Raw genomic sequence first — 23,016 nt, forward strand, 5'->3', positions numbered from 1 at the left:
GTTGTGAAGCAGCTGTATTGAAGTTTAGATTATTGTGCTCAGCAATACACACTGCCACAGGGTTGAGCATTGTCACTGGGGACGCCTGTCTGTACAAACTGTCGCAAGTCTTGTGCATTCGCATGGCAGATTTAATCTACTGCTGGCTTGCTATAGGTCAGTGTAGGGAAGGAATTTCAGCAGCAACTGATCATGTACTTGCAAAAGATATTTCAGTTCAGGACATTACCCTGTGTAGAAAATTTTTCTGTGAGCCAAGTTTGAAACTTGTAAAGTACATGTCAGGTAGAATGAACAATTAAACTGGTCAGGACAATTGCTGCCACTAGACCATGGGATCTCTGGTTTGATTCCTGGTCGGGTCAGGGAGTTTACTTGCTACGTTACCAGGTATTTATGTTTTCCTATTTATTTCATCTTATCTTTATCAATGCACAAGCCACTGAAGCAGCGTCAAATAGAAATACATGTATCAGGCGGCCCAGCGAACCCAGACATGTCTCCCGGCCAATAATGGCATACGATCATTTCATTTCATAATCACCATCATTTTACACTTTTCTACATGTTTATAATTCCATATATTCTAATAAATTACAGGAGGGGTCAATGAGGTAACTTTTACTTTGTTTCAGTGTGTCTGGGGATTTTCAATTACCTGTCTGAAGCTTATACACAACCTGTTATGAATGTCTAGAATAGACAAGCTTCATGTGGAGGCAAAGACTAGAAACACTAAATTGAACATACAGCTTACTCAAACATGTTTCCTGCACTAGAGTGCAGCAGATTCCAAGCCACAGATCACACCTGTGCAGACAAATTGTAGCTTGAGACTACAAATTTGAGCTATTTTTTTATAAACTCCCTAGCTTGAGTCTACAAATTTGAACTATTTTTCATAAACTCCGAAGTGCCAGTTCTGTGTGTATCTCATATCTGCACAAATTTCCATTCCATTTGCTACAATTTTTTCTGCACTGACAGATTGTTGCATGTGGATCAACCTTAAGGATGTGCAACCACGGCATTGATGACACAGACATACTGTATGCCTGCGTCTTTCAGATGGGTATGGTCCTGTGGCAAACATCAGTAAATGAGATTGGCATAAGGACAGAGCAGTTTACCACTTGGATGAACGGCCAGGCCATCATTGAACTGCAACCAAAGCCAAGGGTGTTGCTGAGCACAACATGGTATACTTCAATGGCTGTTTCTGTGGTTCGCCGCTCCCCAGCCCTCTTCCAACATTACTTTCTCTGAATTGTATAAGTGTGAATTAGGTTTTTCAGGATAGTCACACTCAGTATGTTGTATTGATTAGTTTCATTCTTTAATTAAACTAGAGCATCACCAGAAACTGCAGTACAACGAAATTCTGTCTGGTGCAGAAATGACATGTCTATACATGCCCATAAAAGTTGCGACTGAGAAGAAAATTTGTATTTCCTGTGGCAATATGAATTTCATAACAAACTGCAGTAGTTCACCATTTTTTATGGTAGTGTAATAACTGAATTGCATTGATGGGTACCGTAACAGTCAAAATAAAAAAGAGCTAAATCTTGAAGTGAAGATGATGATTTTGGCCATGGCCATGGATGGTGCAACCACTTTTGTAAGCCAACTTAATCTGTGGCACTGGCAATCTGATCAGCTAACCACTGCACTTTAAACATAAGTCATATTGTAAATGGAATACGTCCTTTAATGCCAATGTAAGATTCCATATTGTCACACTTTGTCGTATACTTCACAGTGTGAAATAATGAATGCCAGAGTTTCTCATGATGCTCTTGTTAAATTAAAGAGTGAACTGTCAATGAAACATGTGGAGTGTGACTTGTGGTTATTCTGAAAAATTAATTTCAGCGGTAGTTGTTTCCCTGTAGGCAATGCCTGCTCTCACTAAGTAACTGTTTGAGACATGTCTTTTACCATTTTGCAGTCAGCTGTTCATTTTCCTTGCCTAACTACCACTCAATACCTCCACCACACAGTGAGTAGTTACGATTTATTCATTTAATTTGATAATTTGAAACACTGAATTTTGAATACAACAGGAGTAAGACTTAATATGCTTCCATTTGCATTTGGCTTATACTTCACACAAAGAATCGTTTGTGGTAAGGTTCTTCTATTGTGCACACATTCATTGTTGTTAGTTTAATATATTTTTCCAGTCTTCTTTCTAGTTGCCCAACCCAATTATTTGTATCCAACAGTTCACTATTGTGTATCAATTACGTATTCATTGATAATGGATATGTCATTATCTAGGCCACTGATCATACACATTAGCGAATAAATGTAATACAAGGGGACCTCAATAAGTGGGTTACAGGATTATTATGGAAGACCAAGTGACTTACTGAATACTGCACCAAACTTCAAAGCAACACTGATAAGAGACACTATTTTTCAACATATGCACTAAGTCCCTATAAATAATAGTGCGAACATTCTAGCAATCATTCAATTCCTCGACAATAAAAAAATCTGGTCCTTGGTCACTGAGCCATTCGAGAACTGCTGTATGAACATTGTAATCATTGGAAAATTGCTAAATCCGCAGATGTTCTCTCAGTTTCCCAAAAGGTAGTAGAAAATTCATTGTACAAGATTTGTACTGTATGGTAGAAGCTTCTAAACCTCTCATCGAAAACCCTGAAGCAAAGCTAATTTTGAGTGAGGTGTGTAGGGTGTTGGGTTGTTGTGCAAGAGAACAGTGCCTTCACTTAATTTTCCGTACCTGCTTTTTCTCAACGGCATAGCATAGCAATGTCAATATTGCATATTGCACGGAACGAATTTTACTATCTGGCACAATTTAACTTTGGAGTACTGCTACACCTCTTCACTCACACTGTGATGCATGTATGATCCGTATTGCAGCAAAATCTCTGCAGGAAACCCAGAAGGTGCATTCTCTTCTCACAATGCACCACTACTGTTGCGCAATGGTCTTAGGACAGGAAAATGTGTGACTGACCTTCCTTAGTTGACAAGGTTGGTGGTGGTGGTGGTGGTGGTGGTGGTGGTGGTGGTGGTGGTGGTGGTGGGGGGGGGGGGAACTTATGATTTTTATGTTCTGTAAAATAACCTAATGTTTTGTTGGGACAAACAAGAAAGGACAATCTATCAACTACAACAAAGCAGTAAACACTATCAACATAAACAGCTTGTCAGTTTATAAAATACATCTTTAGAAACAAAGTTATATTTCAAAATCTTTTAGAGCCAATACTTCTGAAGAAGATATTTTTACAAATATCGAAACCATGGTCAAGGGATAATAAACAATTATTTGAACTAATTGGCTGATTTTTCAATCTATTTCAAAGTTTTCTTCTGTGTCAGATGGAGTACCAGAAGAGGTTTTCTTCTATGTGATATTTTTCAACAACTGTAAGGAATTTACTTGATACTGAGACTAGAGAGTAGCCTGCAATTTGAAGGTGAACAGTATTTACACAAATTAAAACTGTGTGTTGCACCGACACTCAAACTTTGAACCTTCACCTTTCACAGGAAGTGCTCTACTGACTGAGCTACCCCAGCACAACTCATGACCTGTTCTCATAGCTTTACTTCCAGCAGTACCTTATCTCCTACATGTCATGCTTCACAGAAACTCTGGTTTGTGGACTGGTCAGAAAACACTAAATTTGATTTTTTTAAATATATACTAACAACAATATATTTCTTTACTTATTAATACAATGAAGAAAAAGGGCAAAAATCTGAAGGTAAAGGAGGAGGAAGAACAAGAGAAGGAGGAGGAGGAGGAGCTGGCTTTACCAAGTACCTGGACGAAGAAGGCGATACACCAACACCAGCCTGTGAATAATTACGACAGGTGCTCTTGCGCCGACTGTGGCTGGGTCGCAGCTTTACCGATCGCAACATCTCCACAGATACAACAGGGCCTCGTAATGTTTCATTCTGAAAACATCAGACACCACAATAACTTGAAACTATCAAACTGAAAATGAACAACACACTGACTTCACATGAGCATAAGGCCTGCAACACAACTGAATTAGTCACAAAAATAAAATCTGATTCATCACTCATTAGCAAGAGTTCTGAAATCCTCAGCAGTAATTAGTGTGATTGAATCAATGAGAAAAAAGAACAGATGGACTAAAATAAATTAACAAAAAGGAACCAATTCTGCGTACATATCTTCCTTCAATCTGGACAAAAATTCGTGCTCATTAAGACAATCACAGTAACTGCTTCATTCAAATAGTGCCTAGGGTTAGTGAAAGTTTGAAAGTACACTCCAAGCATTTTAGGCATTTAACAATTTCTTGTTTTAACAAATCTTGTTTCCCAACATTGGAACACATAAAAACAGTACAAATACTATATGGAACATCTTATGCAAAAAGCAAAAAATTGCTGGAATACAATAGAGTTGGGAGGTCAAATAGGCACATAAACAAGGCTGAAACCATCACTAAGCTATATTTCGTGAGCTGCCACCATATCACAGGTCTGTACGTCTGTGCCACAAGCTTTTACGCTTTTGCATTTAGGGTCAGCTTCAATGTTAGTACTTTTGTCACTGTAGAAGTTTCAGGACACTCATGTTTAGAGAAATATGAATTTTAAGAACACACAATACAGCCATGTCCAATGTCAACATATGCCCTGCAATAAGAGGAAGATAATTCAGCAATACAACTTGCTAATTTTGCACCAACATTGCAATTTAATTATGTAAAGTTATCTTCGCATTTGTTACCAATGTCTTCGAAAAACAAACTAATCGTTCCTCTATTTCCACAGCAGTAAAGGGATTACACATGAATGTATTTTGCTTCATTATTTTCACTGAATGAACTTTATATGTTCAATTATTTTGGCCATCAAGCTACTTTAAATGTTATGTCTCATACTATGCTTTGCAGCAGCATATATGTGTGTGTGTGTGTGTGTGTGTGTGTGTGTGTGTGTGTGTGTGTGTGGGGGGGGGGGGGGGGGGGGGGTAGCCTATACTGCTTGATTGGACAGACATAAAGGGGGTGGGGTGTCTGTATGAGGTAGCATAACTCTCTACAAGCTTTAGTTTAGATTTTGATAGCTTGTTGTTTTACTGACTGTGTGCGAATAATTCAAAGATAACACACACACACATATATATATATATATATATATATATATATATATATATATAAAGATGAGGTGACTTACCGAACAAAAGCGCTGGCAGGTCGATAGACACACAAGCAAACACAAACATACACACAAAATTCTAGCTTTCGCAACCAACGGTTGCCTCATCAGGAAAGAGGGAAGGAGAGGGAAAGATGAAAGGATGTGGGTTTTAAGGGAGAGGGTAAGGAGTCATTCCAATCCCGGGAGCGGAAAGACTTACCTTAGTGGGAAAAAAAGGACAGGTATGAAAGGATGTGGGTTTTAAGGGAGAGGGTAAGGAGTCATTCCAATCCCGGGAGCGGAAAGACTTACCTTAGGGGGAAAAAAGGACGGGTACACACACACACACACACACACACACATCCATCCACACATATACAGACACAAGCAGACATATTTAAATATGTCTGCTTGTGTCTGTATATGTGTGGATGGATACGTGTGTGTGTGTGTGCGCGCGCGAGTGTATACCCGTCCTTTTTTCCCCCCTAAAGTAAGTCTTTCCGCTCCCGGGATTGGAATGACTCCTTACCCTCTCCCTTAAAACCCACATCCTTTCGTCTTTCCCTCTCCTTCCCTCTTTCCTGATGAGGCAACAGTTTGTTGCGAAAGCTTGAATTTTGTGTGTATGTTTGTGTGTCTGTCGACCTGCCAGCACTTTCATTTGTTAAGTCACTACATCTTTATATATATATATATATATATATATATATATATATATATATAAAATTTAAAAAAAAATTAAGGGTGAAGGTGGTGGGGAGTAATTCTGAGTCTAAAAGGTATTAAAGACTGACTTCCAGTTTATCAGTGATTGGAAGGAGGAAAACTGTTTAAAACATCACACTGCGATTTGCTCAATTCAGAAAAACAATAGGAAATGTATTAGATTGGCCAGACAGTGATTTAACCCTGCTCTTGCTGGATATATTTTTAAACATCTGTACCACCACACTTGGAAAGAAATATTTTGGCTTTTGGATAAAGTGCTTCTACACAAGTAGGAAACACACACACACACACACACACACACACACACACACACACACATGGCCATTGTTTCCAGTGCTAAGGCTTGACTGCAGCTGCATTTGATGTGAGCAGCAATCTAGCTGGGATGGGTTGTGGGGGTAAGGAAGAAGTGTGGGGTGAGGGGGAGTGGGGATGGATAACAGGGAAGGGGTGAGAGAAGATGCTAATGCCGCCTGTGGGAACATGCAGGGACAAGATATGGTTAGGTGCAGCAACAGGAGGTAGTGCTGGCAGAGGAGGGTAGGGGAGGGGAATCCAGATGGCACAGGCAATGAAGCAGTCATAAAAGTGAAACAATCATGTTGGGCGGCATGTTCAGCAACTATGTCGACCAGCTGCCCCTTGGCCACAGTTTGGCAGTGGTCATTCACGTGGACAGACAGATTGTCAGTCGACAAGTCCACAAAGAAAGTGGCACAGATGTGTATAATGGGAGATGGGAGGAGTAGTAATTGGATTAGGTGAGGTAAGTTGCGTGCTTGAACAAGGGAAGTGGGGCAGTTCTGTTAGGTACGGGGTGCAATGAAGTATGTGTGGTACAGGAAGCATGCTAAGATAAAGTGAGGTAATGTTATCAACTCAAAGGCACAAAAAGAATTATATTGACAGAAAGAATGTGGGACATGTGTACAATCTGCACAGGCACGTAGCCGTGTGTTGTGCAAGGATGAGGCTGTTGATAGAGGATGGCTTACAAGTCAGCTTGTGCGGTTCGAGAGGCAAAATAAAACATATGAAAGTAGAGAAAGAAGAGGACAGACACTGAATAATGTAATACAACAGAGAATAGTAACAAAGGGAAGCAGCACCAAGGATTGTGGGATGGAAAGGAAGCAATTCGTAAACCCAAACAATGGAAAGTCCAGAATGGACTATGGGTAGGGGATATCTCAAAAACAGTTGTCAACTGCCTCAGTAGTGAACAACAAATAACTAATATTTTTAGCTTAGTGCACACCTATGTTATGTAATATATGATTTAGATTCTCTGGTGAAATATTTTAATAAAGAAGATCATTTGGGGGTGCTAACAGCAGTTGACATGTTGTGTACAGAGACTGAACAAAGTTTACGGAGATTTATGATACAATGCAGCATTTTTATTGAGGTCTATGGCTACAGGTTGGGGTGGAGAGTGGGGTGGGGAGGGGAAAGTACAAGAAAGAACGTCATTTTAATATGCTATCTCTTTCTAATATATAATCATTACTAACACATTTTCCATAACTCACCTCTGCAAGTGTTAAGATTTATTTTGCCGAAGATAAAATTTCATGCAACCAGTTCAATACATAGTAAGGCTATAGCTTCATATAGAAAGATTTAGAGATAATATTAGGGTTGTTGGTTAAATACTGACATATTTTCCAAGAATTGATATACATCGGCATTATTTTTTTCCCCAATACATCAATATTGAAATTGCAATATCAAGTGCCAATATTTTTATTTTTTAATTTAATTTTTGGCAACTTTGGGTAAATATTTGAAATTGTAGAAAAACATAATTTTTCCTTTTGCTGTGTGATGGACACTGACTACTTTTGAAGCTTTCATCACATCCAGTCTTTCTCTTTGACTGTGTGAAGCAAGTACAGGTGGCACAAAGTAGTCCAACTGCACTGGGAGGTGGTAGTGTGAATGGAATAACAAGATTTCCGATGTGAAGAAATAGCACATCAGTTGCATTAACAAACAATTTTTAATGCAACTGGTATGCTATTTCTTCACATTGGCATTCTTCAAAAACAGTTGCTTAAAATTGCGAACAAAAATCTAAGCGACGAGATTGGTCTTTACAGTGGACGGAGATGTCTGAGGGGAAATGCTCATGCGCTCGGCATTACTAACAGAAACTGCAACGTTGAACTTCACTAAGCAATTTTGACACTGCAGCTGCTATGTCGCTGGCATTTGCAGAAATGGGAAAAACAGGAAGTCGACATGAAGAGTTCCAGACAAATCCGATATGTGATGAAACTGAACAACGTCCCCATCGGGCACATTTTATTGAGCCACTTACATGCAATTACCATTTTTAGCAAAGTGGTTATCACCAAATGTAAACGTGCATCATTTTCCTTTGAATCCTTGCTCTACGGGGGAAAAGCAGACTGCTAGCTTGTTGATGTACAGAATATCCACTACTAAATCAATATTTAAATATACAGCTCTAAAACCATCAGTATATTTACAATGTGCAGCAGATATTTTTATAGGCCTGTACATTGATATCTTTTCCGTTGTTATATTGATACATTTTTTCAATACATTGAGGACAGATAATGATATTTTTATTTAAATATTGATATATTGGACATTTTTAAAAATATCACCAGTCCTAGATAATATGCTTCTCCTCTCCAGCTCACTTTTTGAACTTATCAACACAATACACAATTATGACACAAAATTTTACATCTGTCTTCCTTCATGTCGCTGTATACATTTATGTTCCACCTATAATGTACATAACACATCAACAAGCTAAATGTAATCTGAAGGACACCTGAACCTTCTGCCTGATGCTCCCCCCTCCCTCTTTCCTACACACCATATTCACCAATACTGTTGTGCTGATTCTTTAGTCTTGGCACATTCGCTAGTATAATTTTTCGAGCAACTGGGAAATGTTCTGTGTTTCTGTCACACATACTGAGCAACCTTCTCCTCCAATTCATGACTTTCCCTGGCTTGGTCCTCAAAAATTTGAGCTGTAGAACCAGAATTCTGCCTTATGAATTGTCATTAACCTAAAATTGTCATCATATTGTCCGAGTGAACCAGTAGTGAATCAAGAACTCTTAGATTCCCATTTTTCAACAGTCACAGCTGCGATTAGAATCCGTTATCGACTGCTACAATTCACAGTTCCTAGAGTGTTGAGAAAATACGCAAACTGAACGACAAAAATTCATTGTCCTCTCTGACTTTTTTTACAGCTAAATTGGCAGAAATCATACCACTTTGGGTGGATGCTGTTGCCAACATTAAAAAATCAACAGTACTAAAGAGCAGTAGCAACTACTGCATCATTTTGAAGCTCCAATTTTATTGTGCCATGTTTCAAGTGCTCTGTGAGAACATATTTTTATTAGCATTAATTTGTCTCCTGTAGAAATATGTACCATGGTTGAGTGTTTGTCCACTTTTAAACTCAATTCAATCCAGCTACAATTGAATTCAGGTAAAGTGCAGTTTACGTAGCCAAGGCACGTAGTACACATTCCCTTGCTTGGCAGCAAGGCCAACTTTGTCACGTGCTCACCAGACCCCTCCTCACATTTGCCTTAGTGCTAGACTGAGCCGGAGACACTGTTTCCCCTCCGAACCTTACAAATTCTTCAAATTAAACCTGTGTGTTACCTCAAACTGCTGAAGTTTGATCTGTAGATACAAGAAAAACCGTGTATTAAACTATTGCTATGGACCTGAAAAATTCACAGGTGTGGTAAATGCGAAAATAGATGTGAATTCTGCCTAAAATAATAAATAAATAAATAAAATTGTCTAATAAGTGCTATTTCAAAATCAATTTTATCCAGATGAGTTATTTTATCAGAGCTAATTTCAAATAGCTTCATTTTCTGCTTATACTGAAAATGTGGCCAATTTTCAGTTACTGGCATTGCAAATCATATGATGAGCCAAATGCGCATAAGGTGTTAACAAAATAAAAAATACAAATGCAACAGTGTATCAATGCGCTCAATACTCTGGTGCTGCGCCAATGGTGGGCAGTAGGACGGTCTGTATAAGATACACTGTGTAATGTAATATAAGACTCCGCCATGGGACGTAACACCTTAGAACACTTACATTTTTCTGCTACCTGGGGTTCAAATTTTGGTATAAGGCTTTGTGTTGTGGGTTGTTCGTTATTTTTTATTTTGAAATGAGTGATCCTAATCCATTACAGACTACAATTACAGCCCTAACAAGGCCAGAAGAGGTTGACAATCCCTATGTTGTTGGTTGTGCTTTTCCAGAACACGGATGTAGGCTAGCTGCCAGTGAGACATGGGGTCGGGGCTTGCGTTCTAACACTCTTGCCTCTAGTGGTCATGTTTTTAGTTTCTTTATGTTGACGGCTGATTGCCAGTTTATGTTGTTCACACTTCACGAAAAAACAAAACCCATTAACATATTTTGACCACACAATGTTTTCCCCTAATGTGCAAATAGAGGTATTTTCAGTTTTAGTTGTACGCTAAGTATCTTGTTGGTGCCATCTGTAGCATTAAGTACAGGTTGCACAGCTATGAAATCCCATGAAGGGTTGAAATCGGTACTCTGCAGATTTTGTAATGATCAAATTCGGTAGGGGGAAAATAATGCCAAAAAGAATAAAACACGCAAAGATCTTACCAGAAAAAACTGTTGAAGTTTTTGCGAAAACAAACATCCAGTCAAAAAGCTCCCCAGTCATAACTTTTGTTTTTAACACTCAATTTCAAAGCACTCATACTCCATCATCAGGCAAAATTATATGTCTAATCATTTACAAACAAAAAAGTTGATGCAAATTTCCACAGAAAAATAGATAATTTCACCGAAAATAGATCCTACATTTTCAAGTCCCAAGCTATTATACAATGTAAAAGCACTGACCTCATGAACAAAGTTTAATCAGCATATTTAAAATGACCATGTATTCTTCGAATGACGAATTTGGGAAAATGTCCTATCATAGTTGGGTGAAACACTAAAAACAATAATATTCAGAGGCACAATGTTCCAAATGATAAAACAAATTAAATTAGAGAGAGAGAGAGAGAGAGAGAGAGAGAGAGAGAGAGAGAGAGAGAGAGAGAGAGAGAGAGAGAGAAAAGGTCATGGTTAAGGGGGTGGGATGGTATTTTAAAGAAATAATGTAATGGTAACATAAGAAACATACGATGCACACAATAAAACAGTAAAGTAACATGGAATATAGTATGTGAGGGGGGGGGGGGGGGCAAAAACACTTGTTAATACACTGAATCATGAATAATGGTTTCTTGAAGAATGAAACTATTAGATCAAGCTGTTCCAGTTTAATGTCCAACTGTGGGTAGCTGGGCCTCCTGGGCACTGAGGGGCAATAAGCTGATATGCAGGAAGCCAGGTAGCCAGATCACTGCCTAAGCAACTGTACTGCCCCAGCCAAATGCCAATGGGTAGGGTGAGCGAATAGCTTCTGCCTGTGCAGAAGGCACTGTTGTAAGGTTTACTTGTGGTAGGTAACTTACCCAGCTGTCTCTGCCTGCAGACACGCTAATGAGCCTTCACAGTTGCACGCTGAAATATGCTCACTACTTTTTATATACTGTATTTAGCATATTTCGTGACAGTACCTTTTCCGTGAAATGCTTACAAGACGATATTTGTCTTTTTGTGTTGGCTTCAGTCGTCTAGTGAAAGTATGATTCCACAATGCTGTTTCGTCGGCTGCAGAAATGACCTGGTTCAATGCGTTTGCCTCATTTTTGGTGCTTCAAATACCATTTCTTCGATTGTGGTTTTTTCTTTATGTTTATATTTAAAAAAAAATAGTAACATAATTCATTTTTCCTGTTCACTAGCAAATTATTATGACGGCAACCTGCACATTGTTCCAACATCAACACACACCGAGAGTTCACTACCGATTGACTACGGTCAAAGACGACTCCAGCGTCAAAGACATTTTACACAACACGCAAGCTTCCACTTGTAGACAGTCTCTTTGATATTCTTCGTCACATCTACTAGTATTAATCAATATGCTGTCACTCTCAAAAATATAAGTAAATTAGCATAAAATAAGGTACATTACAATTTTAAAAAAAAAAAATTCTGACAAAAATATAAGAAAACATTTACAACTTCCCTCATTAGATTTGGTATCAACAAATCCGGTAGAAAATAACACATCTCCCAGATCCATTACAACGCGTCCTCCAGTATAACTATCTTGCCCACAGCAGCCATTCATTCAGACTGACGATTGCACTTAAAAATCTTGAAAAATGTGGAACATTAGATAACATTCCACGTTTGTCAAGATAGATACAGATATAATGTGGTTTTAGTGAATTAAAAAAATCAAAGCTTTTGACAGTCATTGTGAAATCTGTCATATACAAACTGACTGTCGTGAGTGATGGCGTGCATCAATGGTCACTGGTATAAAAACATGACAAACAATTTTGATAACCAGCATGTCATGATATCTCAATTTCTAGATACAAATACAAAATAAGACTGTCACAAGACAAAATGTTGCTTTTTAGTAAGAAATCCTGCACACAATTAAGAGCCTTAGCTTCAGTTCACACATAATTTCACTCTATAACAAACTCATTTACAGGTCTCAAATTATCCATACAACACTTTCCAATTGCGTTTATGTCAATGGGGCACCCTTTCCTTAGCCTCCAACCTATTGTAATTGTTACTGATCATACACAATCTGCTGTGTTACAATACTACCTCCAGGTTTTTCATGTCTGCTGCATTTTGTGACTCAAAAGCAATACTTTTGATTCTCTCTAACAAAGATTGTTGCACAGCTGTATTTTCTGTAGGACAGTGGAAAATATTAACTGAAAAGTAATGATCAAACGTTACACTTTAAGAACAAAGACGCCGTATGTAAAGTTGTGTTTGAGGACAACGGTACGATGAATCAAATGTACTTACCTATTTTTCTTTCTGAACCATGAAAACAGAGGATCACTGAAATACAGACCACAACATTATTCATTTTTTTACTTTAATAGTGATATGAGCAGCACAGTGAGCTGGTGATCATTTGAAGGAGAATGGAGCAGGATTAGCCAAGCACCTGATGGACACTCAGATCTGTCATTTTGGAATACTGCGAATAAAGAGGAATTACAAGTGTCTGCTGTGCAACATATTAACTTTCTCACCAACATAGGTATGGCAAAAAATGACATTCTGAAAGGACTCCAAATACAGTTCAGTGATGATAAAGTAGATAATCAAAGCCATAAAAAGCATCTGATGTCTACCGTCAATTAAGACAATATTCAAGCCATGTATGAGCTTGTGGAAAATGATCGCCACATTACTGTTATTGAGGTTGCAACACTTACAAAGCTACATTGGTAACCTCTTGAAAATCCATGTTCCAGTCCACATTTTCTCTCTTGTAACTGTCACGTTTGGCCCACTAAAGAAGACATTACAAAGGTAATGCTTTCAACACAACACTGCAATCCAATCACACTGTAAGTGTGAAACTGGCTACTGGGACAGTGAGTTGTTTTCTTTCACAAAGCTATCAGAAAGCTATCTATCCAATGAAGAAACAGTATTTCTTTTCCCAGAAACTATGTACAAAACAACACTAGCATTTCTTTCACCAGAACCTATATACGAAAATACACTATTTGTACTCGTATGTATCACCAACAAAGCTACTTAATGATATTATGGTTTATATTTCAACGATCCTCTAAGTTTTATGTGCAACTGCTCCTTCATACACATCTACATCACGTTTGACATTTTATGCACACTGTAGATAAATTTGTTTCACATTAAAACAATCATTGTAATTGAATCTTACTACATCTGGGAGTAGCGTCATCAGGAACAATTAGATACTTAACAAAATTCTCAGTTAAAATGTTTTTCACATTACAGTTTAGGGGCTGAAAGTGGAGGATTCAGCAACAGCCTTTGTTACTGCATCAATGCTTAACAGCAATAATACCCATTTTCTCACCTTTGGGAGCACGGACGGTGTCTTACGCAGCTGCACTTTACGAAGATCGTCCACAGTTATTGTCATGCGGGTGTCTGCCTTTTGCTGCTGGTGATCTTTCTTCTTGCTCACAATGCCCAGTTTATTTGCAGGGGGAGCCAGTAATCCTGGTGGTGGTGGTGGTGGTGGTGGTGGTGGTGGAGGAGGGGGAGGGGGGTGGCGGTGGTGGAGGGGGAGGAGGAGCACCAGTTGAACATGGCAGTGAAGGTGCAGGTGGCGGTGGAGCTGTACTAATGGCAGTCAGGCACGACGCCAACTGCTGTCGCAGTGTCGCCAGTTCTCGCTCCACCTGAATGAGTCTTTCTTCTAAGGCGACCTGCAACACACATTCCATTCAATGTGCCAATTGACCAATGGGCACACGCTGACAAGGAAGTTTACAACTAATAAGCATCATCAAAAAGTGAAGCAGCATGTTAGTTGAAAGCTTTATAACTGTGATTATTATACATTTGCTTGTGTTTCTCAAGCCACACCTTCATATAGATCAACTTAAGTGAGCAACTACATCGAGTAAAGTCTAACATTTTAAATGGAAAAAATAATCTGATACTCATTCTAAGTCAAATCCCACAACAAAAATTCAGCCTCCACGGGATTAACTGGCACTCTGTACATTCTGATGCCACAATTTTATCTCTGTATTACAGCATTCAAAACTCACTTCTTTCAGCCCGATACATATGCCTCATTGTACCCACAGAAAGTGCTATTTCACATGGAAATACTGAATTAACTCGACTCGTGCTGTAACCATTAAACATTTCTAAACATATGCACTCTATCAATTTCTCTTAGCCTGTGCACCACAACAAAAGAAGCACAACAGATCATGCAAGTTACAATGCCCAATGACTTAATTTCATTGATTCATCACACATGGCACACTGTGAAATTTCTCTCAGCTTCTGGGCCTATTGCCTGACATCTCCACCAACACATCTGTGCTTCTGTCTACCGACAGCTTTACTTTTTAGTGATCTAGTAATTTTTGTCATACCCTCAAGAGACGTAGTGTTGAACTGATGTCAGTTATCAACTAAATTAGTAAGCACCAGAGCAAATCTCCGGTACCTTTACTTTATTATGTAGTTGTAACAATACGAGAGAAGGGAAGTTGCTACTCACCATATAGTGGAGATGCTGAGCCACGATAGGCACAATAAAAAGAATCGCACAATCATAGCTTTCGGCCATTAAGGCTTTTGTCAGCAGTAGGCGCGCGCCCCCCCCCCCCCCCCCACACCCACACACCACTTGCGCGCGCAAGTGGTGTGTGTGTGTGTGTGTGTGTGTGTGTGTGTGTGTGTGTGTGTGCGCGCGCGCCTACTGCAGACACAAAGGCCTTAATGGTCGAAAGCTATGATTGTGCGATTCTTTTTATTGTGCCTATCGCTGCTCAGCATCTCCGATATATAGTGAGTAGCAACTTTCTTCTCTCGTATTGTTACATTCCACCCTGGATTTTCCATTGTTTTATTATGTAGCAGTTATGCAATCTGGTTCCACCAGCAAGCCTTCATTCAAGATGGCAGCCATTTATTCGTGATGGCTAGTCACTTGCCAAAAATGGAATTAATCAAATTTGTCCCATTTTCTATCTTTTGATTAATGCTACTCCAACAGTACTTATTTATTCTCAACTTTCTTTCCAAACACAGGCTGTTTTTAAGTGTTTACACATTTAAGTTAGTACTTGCGGTGTAATTAGTTATCATTATTACCTCGAGACTGCTGAATCAAGAAAGAGACCTAGCTTTTAGCCGAAAAATTTTTTCACCACACATGTATCTTTCTCCTCTTTTCTGTTCAGATTTACCCCACCATGTGTTAAGACACATTGTTCCAGATCATGTGCCCACCGGTGGACAGTCTTGTGCCCATGAGAATAGGTGAGCAGGAGCAAAAGCCTGCTGCCCAGGCAGCCGGACCACAACTGACAAGATCCCACAGCATTGACTGAGTCCACGCAGACAGGGGTGGCGAAGTACATGGCACATAAGCAAAAAAGCATGCATATGACTGCTTTGCAGGTAGCATATACGAGTTGTGCCTGCCCGAAGGTGAGCTGAGCAGTGCCCGCACCCTATGGGTCAGCACTGTGACAGCCTGACTTAAGACAAATTTTGATTCAAATTATTCTATTACATTTAATAAGAAATTTGAACTTTTCTACAATCTATACTCCATAAACCACTCAATTGTTCTTCCCCCAAACTCAGATTAAACTACTGTATGTCAGTAAACCTCTCAAAAATATTTATTTATTTATTCATTCATTCATTCGATTAAATCTTAAAGACCAGGACGTTCACAATACTGGAACATTCAGGGTGGAATATTTATGTATACAAATAAATGATGATAAAGCAGTACTTGCCAAACAGCAGTGTGCAGGTACAGAAACAGAGAAAAATAGCTTTACAGAGAAAAATAGCTTTTCTTTAAAACATATTCCTTCACTGCCAAAATAGATGCACTGTTGTCTCCCAAGAAAGAGGTAAAGAGAAGAGACGACACAAGATGAGTTGCAGAAAACACTAATTATGTAACAAATCATGTGCTTGGATACTGGTAACTTTTCTGGAGACAAAATACCTCCACTGTAGGGGTCAACATGGTTTCCTAAAACACTGATCACAATTTATTCTGTTTATGCACAACATCCAGAAGGCAATACCTAGTAGAGCACAAACTAATGGCACGTTTATGAAATTCGAAACTGCCTTTGCTCAGTTCTGCAGTACTGCATGGTAAACAAAATGTGTGATATGTGTGTGTGTGTGTGTGTGTGTGTGTGTGTGTGTGTGTGTGTGTCTGGACTGAAAACTTCCCAACAAACAAACTTTATACATCTTTCTTGTTGGGGAGGAATTTTAATAGGGCTGCTACAGCCCATAACACACAAATGATTTAGCAGGTAATGTCTGGAGCTCTCCAAGTCTGTCTGCAGATAACTCAGATGTATACAGGAAGGTGGTCATTAAACTGTTAAAAGATGCGAAGGAGGTTGCGAGTGTTCAGCACCTTGTGGAAATGATTGGTAAGTTGACTGAACATACATAATTTATTACACACACATATGCAGAGGGACCTATTACTGGTCAATTACACATCTCGCAATAAGTCTTTGAAATCAGCCATATTCTTCAAGTCTCTAGGGGTACCTGTCTGTCACAATTTGAAGTGGAAGAACCACACAAATAATGGAAGGAATAGGGGTTAACTACGTCACCATGCAGCTGAGGCTACATGAATAAGATTTAGAACACTGCTTTAAACCCCCCCCCCCCCCCCCCCCCCACACACACACACACACTCACTAACTGATTACTCTTATGCCTAAATTTTGATGAACTATAACAGTAAATGCTGGTAGCACATTTACAATCTGTAAATACAGATGTTCATTTATTATACATTACTACTTGTCACGCATTTTAGACTGAAAGTTGCTACTTTTCAGATCTGAAATTTATTATTATTAAGTGCAACTTGACCTCATCTGATCATGCAACATTGTTACATTTCAATCTTCAGGGTTTCCAAGAAGTTCTCAGATTCTCTCCAACAGTTTAATTTTCTTCCTTCAGTCATTTGTGTCCCTGGTGTGGTGGTGACTTCATTTTCTGGCAGTACTTCCCATTTGATGTTTTTGATTGACTGAGTTATTGTTGAAAATGTCTCGACCTGTATGAGCTTATCTGAAATCCTTTTTGATCTGCTGGTTCCTAAGTATGGTTTTGTGTAGTTCTATGTACATATAATTTTCTGAGTGTGTGTGTTTTGGTGAGTCTTTGCCACAAAGTTTCAGGCCTCTTCTTCCGATGTCTGCCATGAGGTGGGGGGGTGGAGGGTGGGGAAGGGGGGGGGGGGGGGCGGGCGGGCGGCATTATAACCTATATCCACTTATGTTATCTTCAGGATAATTTGTCTGTGGAATGTAAGCATTTTTCAAGCGTATGAGGCTTCAGGCTTGGTAACAGTGTTATACTGCCTGATTTTTGTGTTAAGGGCATACTGTTGTACATGATGTACCATGAGCTCTTCTCAGCTTTTGTATGCAAATTTTCTGTGCCAATATCTCTCTCCTTATAATGCAAGGATTTCACCGAAATACTTTAAGCATGGAACTGTATTCGTCCACATTTTGTAATCAGTTTTTCAGTAGGTTGTTTCGAGCAAATGGACTTTGTATTTTGAAAAATAAATGGAGGCCATCTCTTTCAATAAATACCTTGAGAGTTTCTATCTGTTCCATTGTTGTCAGCCTCTCTGCTAGAATTGCCAGATGGTCTGCAATATGTAGGCATGGAATCTACATGTCCTTATGTCTTTTATATGGGTTTCCAATAGTTGAATTTAGATAATCAGATAATTCACAGGAGTGCTTAATTAGGTATGTTGTTATTTTTCTTGATAAGGCATGTTGGTTAACTGGGGGTTAAGGGACTAAATAGCAAGGTCATCAGGCCCTCGATACAGGGGTAATTCACCAGGAATTAGTGACACCAGCGAAGTACACGTTCTGACAACAAATGTACTTACGAACAGTGAGACTGAGGCACTGATGACAATACTGATGCTAGAGCCAAGAAAAAATTTGCAGAGAAGTGTATAGATCAGGCTAGTATGGAGGTCAGAGCAGGCGAGGGGTCTCCCACGGCATATCCACTGGTGAAGAAAGCCCCACTCTGTGTCCAAATCCTGCAAGCCCAATGAAGGGTAAACACCATTATAGAGCAAAGAATGTCTTCTACTGACAGATTCAGCACAGTAAAAGGAAGAAGGCAAAATAGTAATGAGCATCAGTTGGACGATCAATAAGAGGAGAGAAATAGGCAAAGCAACAGGTGGGCTTGCCGAGGGCTTGTGTACAATGTGAGTTTCACCCAAAGCCCTGTCCCCTGTTCCAGTGTAGTCAAGGCATTAAAGCGCACACACTACTCAACTACTCTAAAGCAGAAAATGGGGTATGGCAGAAAAGCAGACAATCCACATCTAAAAGCAGTTTTCTTGGTAAGGATTCCCAATGTCCTGCTTTAAGTTAGTTTGGACCTTGCTGAATACTTCTGCACCAGACTTTATAGGGTGTCCCACATGAAACTGATACATCTCATGTACTGCTTAATCATCTCTAGTCGAATTGCTTGTGAAGTGGCAACACTGTCTCTAAAGTTGACTACCACTTCCCTTCCAGCTTCTCTTATAAACAAATAACTAAATATTTTTTGAAATTACTATTATCTATTCTTTTTAGTTAGTACACTGTTACTTGAATCTCTGATGGGAGGCACATCGGTCTAAAATATAGATGACGAAAAATGAATAGGGTGTTTCAAAAAGGATTTTACAACTTCAAAAATTCAAATAAATTTAGTGAAAGAAGATGTAGAGATGGGTTTAGTGTTGTTCTGTAGGGAAATACATCAAACTTTTTTACCTTAAAGTAAAAATGCTGTATGTGGCTTCTGTTGGTTATCCTGCACACATACCATCAGAAGTCACTGTAGCATTGCAGGTCCTTCAAAAATTCAAATAAATTTAGTGAAAGAAGATGTAGAGATGGGTTTAGTGTTGTTCTGTAGGGAAATACATCAAACTTTTTTACCTTAAAGTAAAAATGCTGTATGTGGCTTCTGTTGGTTATCCTGCACACATACCATCAGAAGTCACTGTAGCATTGCAGGTCCTTCAAAAATTCAAATAAATTTAGTGAAAGAAGATGTAGAGATGGGTTTAGTGTTGTTCTGTAGGGAAATACATCAAACTTTTTTACCTTAAAGTAAAAATGCTGTATGTGGCTTCTGTTGGTTATCCTGCACACATACCATCAGAAGTCACTGTAGCATTGCAGGTCCTTGCTCAGTAGGGGCATAAATTCTTGTTTTTAAGTTCAGGTAGAGAAACCAGTGCAGGACATACACACAATATTCTTGATGAATCCCCATTAAAAAAATAAATAAACAAAATTATCAAGTGGTGTCAGGTCTGGGGAATGTGGGGGCCATGCAATTGGCACATCACAGGCAATCCATTGACCTGGAAAGCAGTCACTGAGAAAATCCCGTACATCAGCCAGGTAGTGGGGTGGTGCACCATCCGGCATAAAGTAAACATTTCTTTCTTGGTCATCCTCATCGTATTGTGGTATCAAAAATTGTTGTAACATATCTAGATACATTATCCCGTTGATGGTTCTCTGCAGAAAAAAAAAGGGGCCTACACTTTGTTCTTGCTCAACGCACAAAAAAACATTCAGTTTAGGGCTATCATGAACTTTTTTGCAATGTTTTGATGTAGATTTTCACTGCCCCAAATCCTAGTTGTGTGTGTTAACCATGCCACTTAAATGAAAAGTTGACTCATCAGAAAAGATGATTTTGTCCAAGAAATGTTCATCCTCGTGTAATCTATTTAACATATCTGCACAGAAGTTCTTGTGAGCAATTTTATCAGTGTCTCTTATTGCTTGTACGATCGTTGATCTGTATGGTTTCAAATGCAAATGGTTTCTCAACACACACCAAACAGTCATAAGTAGGCTGTTGACAAAATGTTGCCTCACTCACTCAACAACGTGGTCAGATCGGCTTGGAGGACCTGATTATTTTCCATGTCTTACTAAGCACCCTGTTTCTAGAAAACATTTATGCCACTCAAATTGTAGGCTTACTACGAGGACTTTAGTGTACTTGGTACGGAAATTATGTTGAAGTATTGTCGCTGACTTAGATTCTTCAAACCAAACCACACAGCTACCAGGCTTGAGTCCAGTGAAGGCAGCCATCTTTAATGCAACTGCTGCTAGTGCTCCTTATAGTGCGATTCGGCACTAGCGAACTATGCTAGACAAAACTTGAGGTACTTCCCTACAATGTGACACTACGATCACCTTTGTAGGTACTATGAATTAATTTATATGAACTTTCAATGTTGTAAAGTCCTTTTTGAAACACCCAGTATTACAAATTGGGTGTAAGATTTAAGAGACCATTGAATATGTTTCTGCAAAATGTGAAATTATCAGTTCCACACAACGTACTGCTTGCTCCTGTTGAATAGATAATTTACTTCTGCCCTTTAAGATAATTCCATAAGATATTGGAGCGAAAATATGCTAAATAAGCCAATACTATTAAATACAGTTTTAAATGCAAAACATTGCATGCTGAGCTGCTTGTTATCAGTTTATCTATGTATTGACTTTAATTTGTTAACCAGTTGGTCCACAAGTAATTTTACACAGCGTGTTTCAATAGTGTATGGTCATTTATGACTACTTCTAGTGCTGGTAAGTTATTTTTGAGTGTTCAGAGTATTATGTGAATCTTTTTGGGAATAAAAATTAAACTGTTTGCAGTTAACCTGCTACATGGCTCTACATTTATCAGCTTAGTTGTGTCAAGTTTGGACCCTCAATTAACACTTGACTGATGGTCTGTAGCTCCCAAGGTGATATCGAGTTCAAGCAGAGCTCTGTGTTGTTCTCGAGTGTTACTGACAAATTCAGTCTGGCCTTCCTGCTGTCCCCTGAGTGCTAAGTACTAATGTCAAATATAATTAATGCCATTGTTCAAGTACCTGCATGTTGCTGACGAATTTAAGTGTGCAGTGGATTTTCCACCCCCCCCCCCCCCCTCCCCCTAAAATCCCATTAGCTTTTCACGTTTCTGGCTGTTATGTTGTGTTCAGGTATTCTGCCTGTTGTAACCTCGTTTCACTACATCTGACTTTGCTTTATGCCTTACTTTTCATGAGGATTGGCATTGCAATGTTTTTATAAATCAACTATTCCACTGAGAAAGAGGTTGTGATATGAAAATCTGCAGTGAGGATGAGAACAGTCCTATGCAATCTATGCGTGCAGGTTCGTGTATCAACAAGAGATGTAACTATAGTACATTCAAATTCGAAGAATCAAAATGAAACACTTAGGATGAGAGCACAATTCAGTGACAGATTTGACTGTAAGAAAATGATTTTTGTTCACTTAATCAAGCATTTAATGATTCGCTTTTGGAAGACCTCAAATTACATTTCCCAATTCTGAGTTCAATTTTGTTCTTGTGTCAGTCTGTAAATGTGGTGACTTCTTTCTATTACAAAAATAAGATCAAAATTAAGGAAGAAAGGAACCATTAATACCATAACATTTCAGCTCGGCAAGTAAAATTTTGCAGTCCAGACAATGACAAGATAATTTTTCTTTTGTTTAGCTGCCAGAAATTCATTCTTGATGATCTATGTGACTGTCTCCATGAATTACCATTTACAAAAGTCACGAGTGCAGTTGAGTTTTCCTCAGAAAACACGAGTTGGTAACCTACTGTACACCACTTTCTGGAAAGCCTTTTTAAAAAAGGCAAGAATGAGTTAATTACAGTACAAAACTTCTTTTATGTTCCCAGAATTAATGTTTTGCTGCCATTCTTGACATTTTTTATCATTCTCATCATATTTCCTATGTTCACAATGTTAATTCGCATCCATTTTTACGTTAACATATCAATAATTTTCCCACGATTTACGAAACAGTGTTCGTAGAGGCAAAAATGCGTGATTGACATAAAATGATGCAGACATTGCACTGGCCTTCAAGTAGTGTTTACATATGTTACACAGTTGACTTTCTTGACACCAAGGTGCTCTACTCAGCATGAACTGGTACAAGTCAGAACAAATCGTGATTTGTATCCTGCCGCTGCCAACAACTACTTGGCATGGTGGCTGACGGGAGTAACATTTTGACAGAAGTTGGAAGAAAATGCGACTTGAGGAACATTCATTTGTTTTGAGTTGATACCAACTTTATCTTTCAGTAGTGTGTGCTACAATAAGTAGCATCCTTACTTTATTGTAGTCACATGGTTTCTGTGTCAACTTCGTCGTGTGATAATGATCATTTGCAGAGGACATCCATTTTCCACTATCTGTTACTTAATAATATACAGTAGTTTCTTTTATGGTTTGTATATGAACCGTACATAGTGTCGTTTGCTAGCAAATGTCGACAACATTGACAAGCCTGTTCCTACAACCAAAGTGAGTCGATTTCT

At 38.8% G+C, this 23,016-nt stretch overlaps 1 protein-coding gene across 1 annotated transcript in view; it reads right to left on the reverse strand.

Moving 5' to 3' along the window:
• Positions 1 to 23,016, reverse strand: part of LOC124545855 — a 77,957-nt gene that overhangs the window by 15,046 nt on the left and 39,895 nt on the right. The window contains exons 7-10 of the mRNA XM_047124813.1: positions 14,150 to 14,273; positions 13,919 to 14,118; positions 11,241 to 11,267; positions 3,812 to 3,936 (exon numbers count right to left, since the gene is read on the reverse strand). Coding sequence (XP_046980769.1) covers positions 3,812 to 3,936; positions 11,241 to 11,267; positions 13,919 to 14,118; positions 14,150 to 14,273 — 476 coding nt within the window. The remainder of the gene's footprint in view (positions 1 to 3,811; positions 3,937 to 11,240; positions 11,268 to 13,918; positions 14,119 to 14,149; positions 14,274 to 23,016) is intronic.

This window comes from Schistocerca americana, chromosome 8 (genome assembly GCF_021461395.2).
Source record: "Schistocerca americana isolate TAMUIC-IGC-003095 chromosome 8, iqSchAmer2.1, whole genome shotgun sequence".
Taxonomy (NCBI): Eukaryota; Metazoa; Arthropoda; class Insecta; order Orthoptera; family Acrididae; genus Schistocerca; species Schistocerca americana.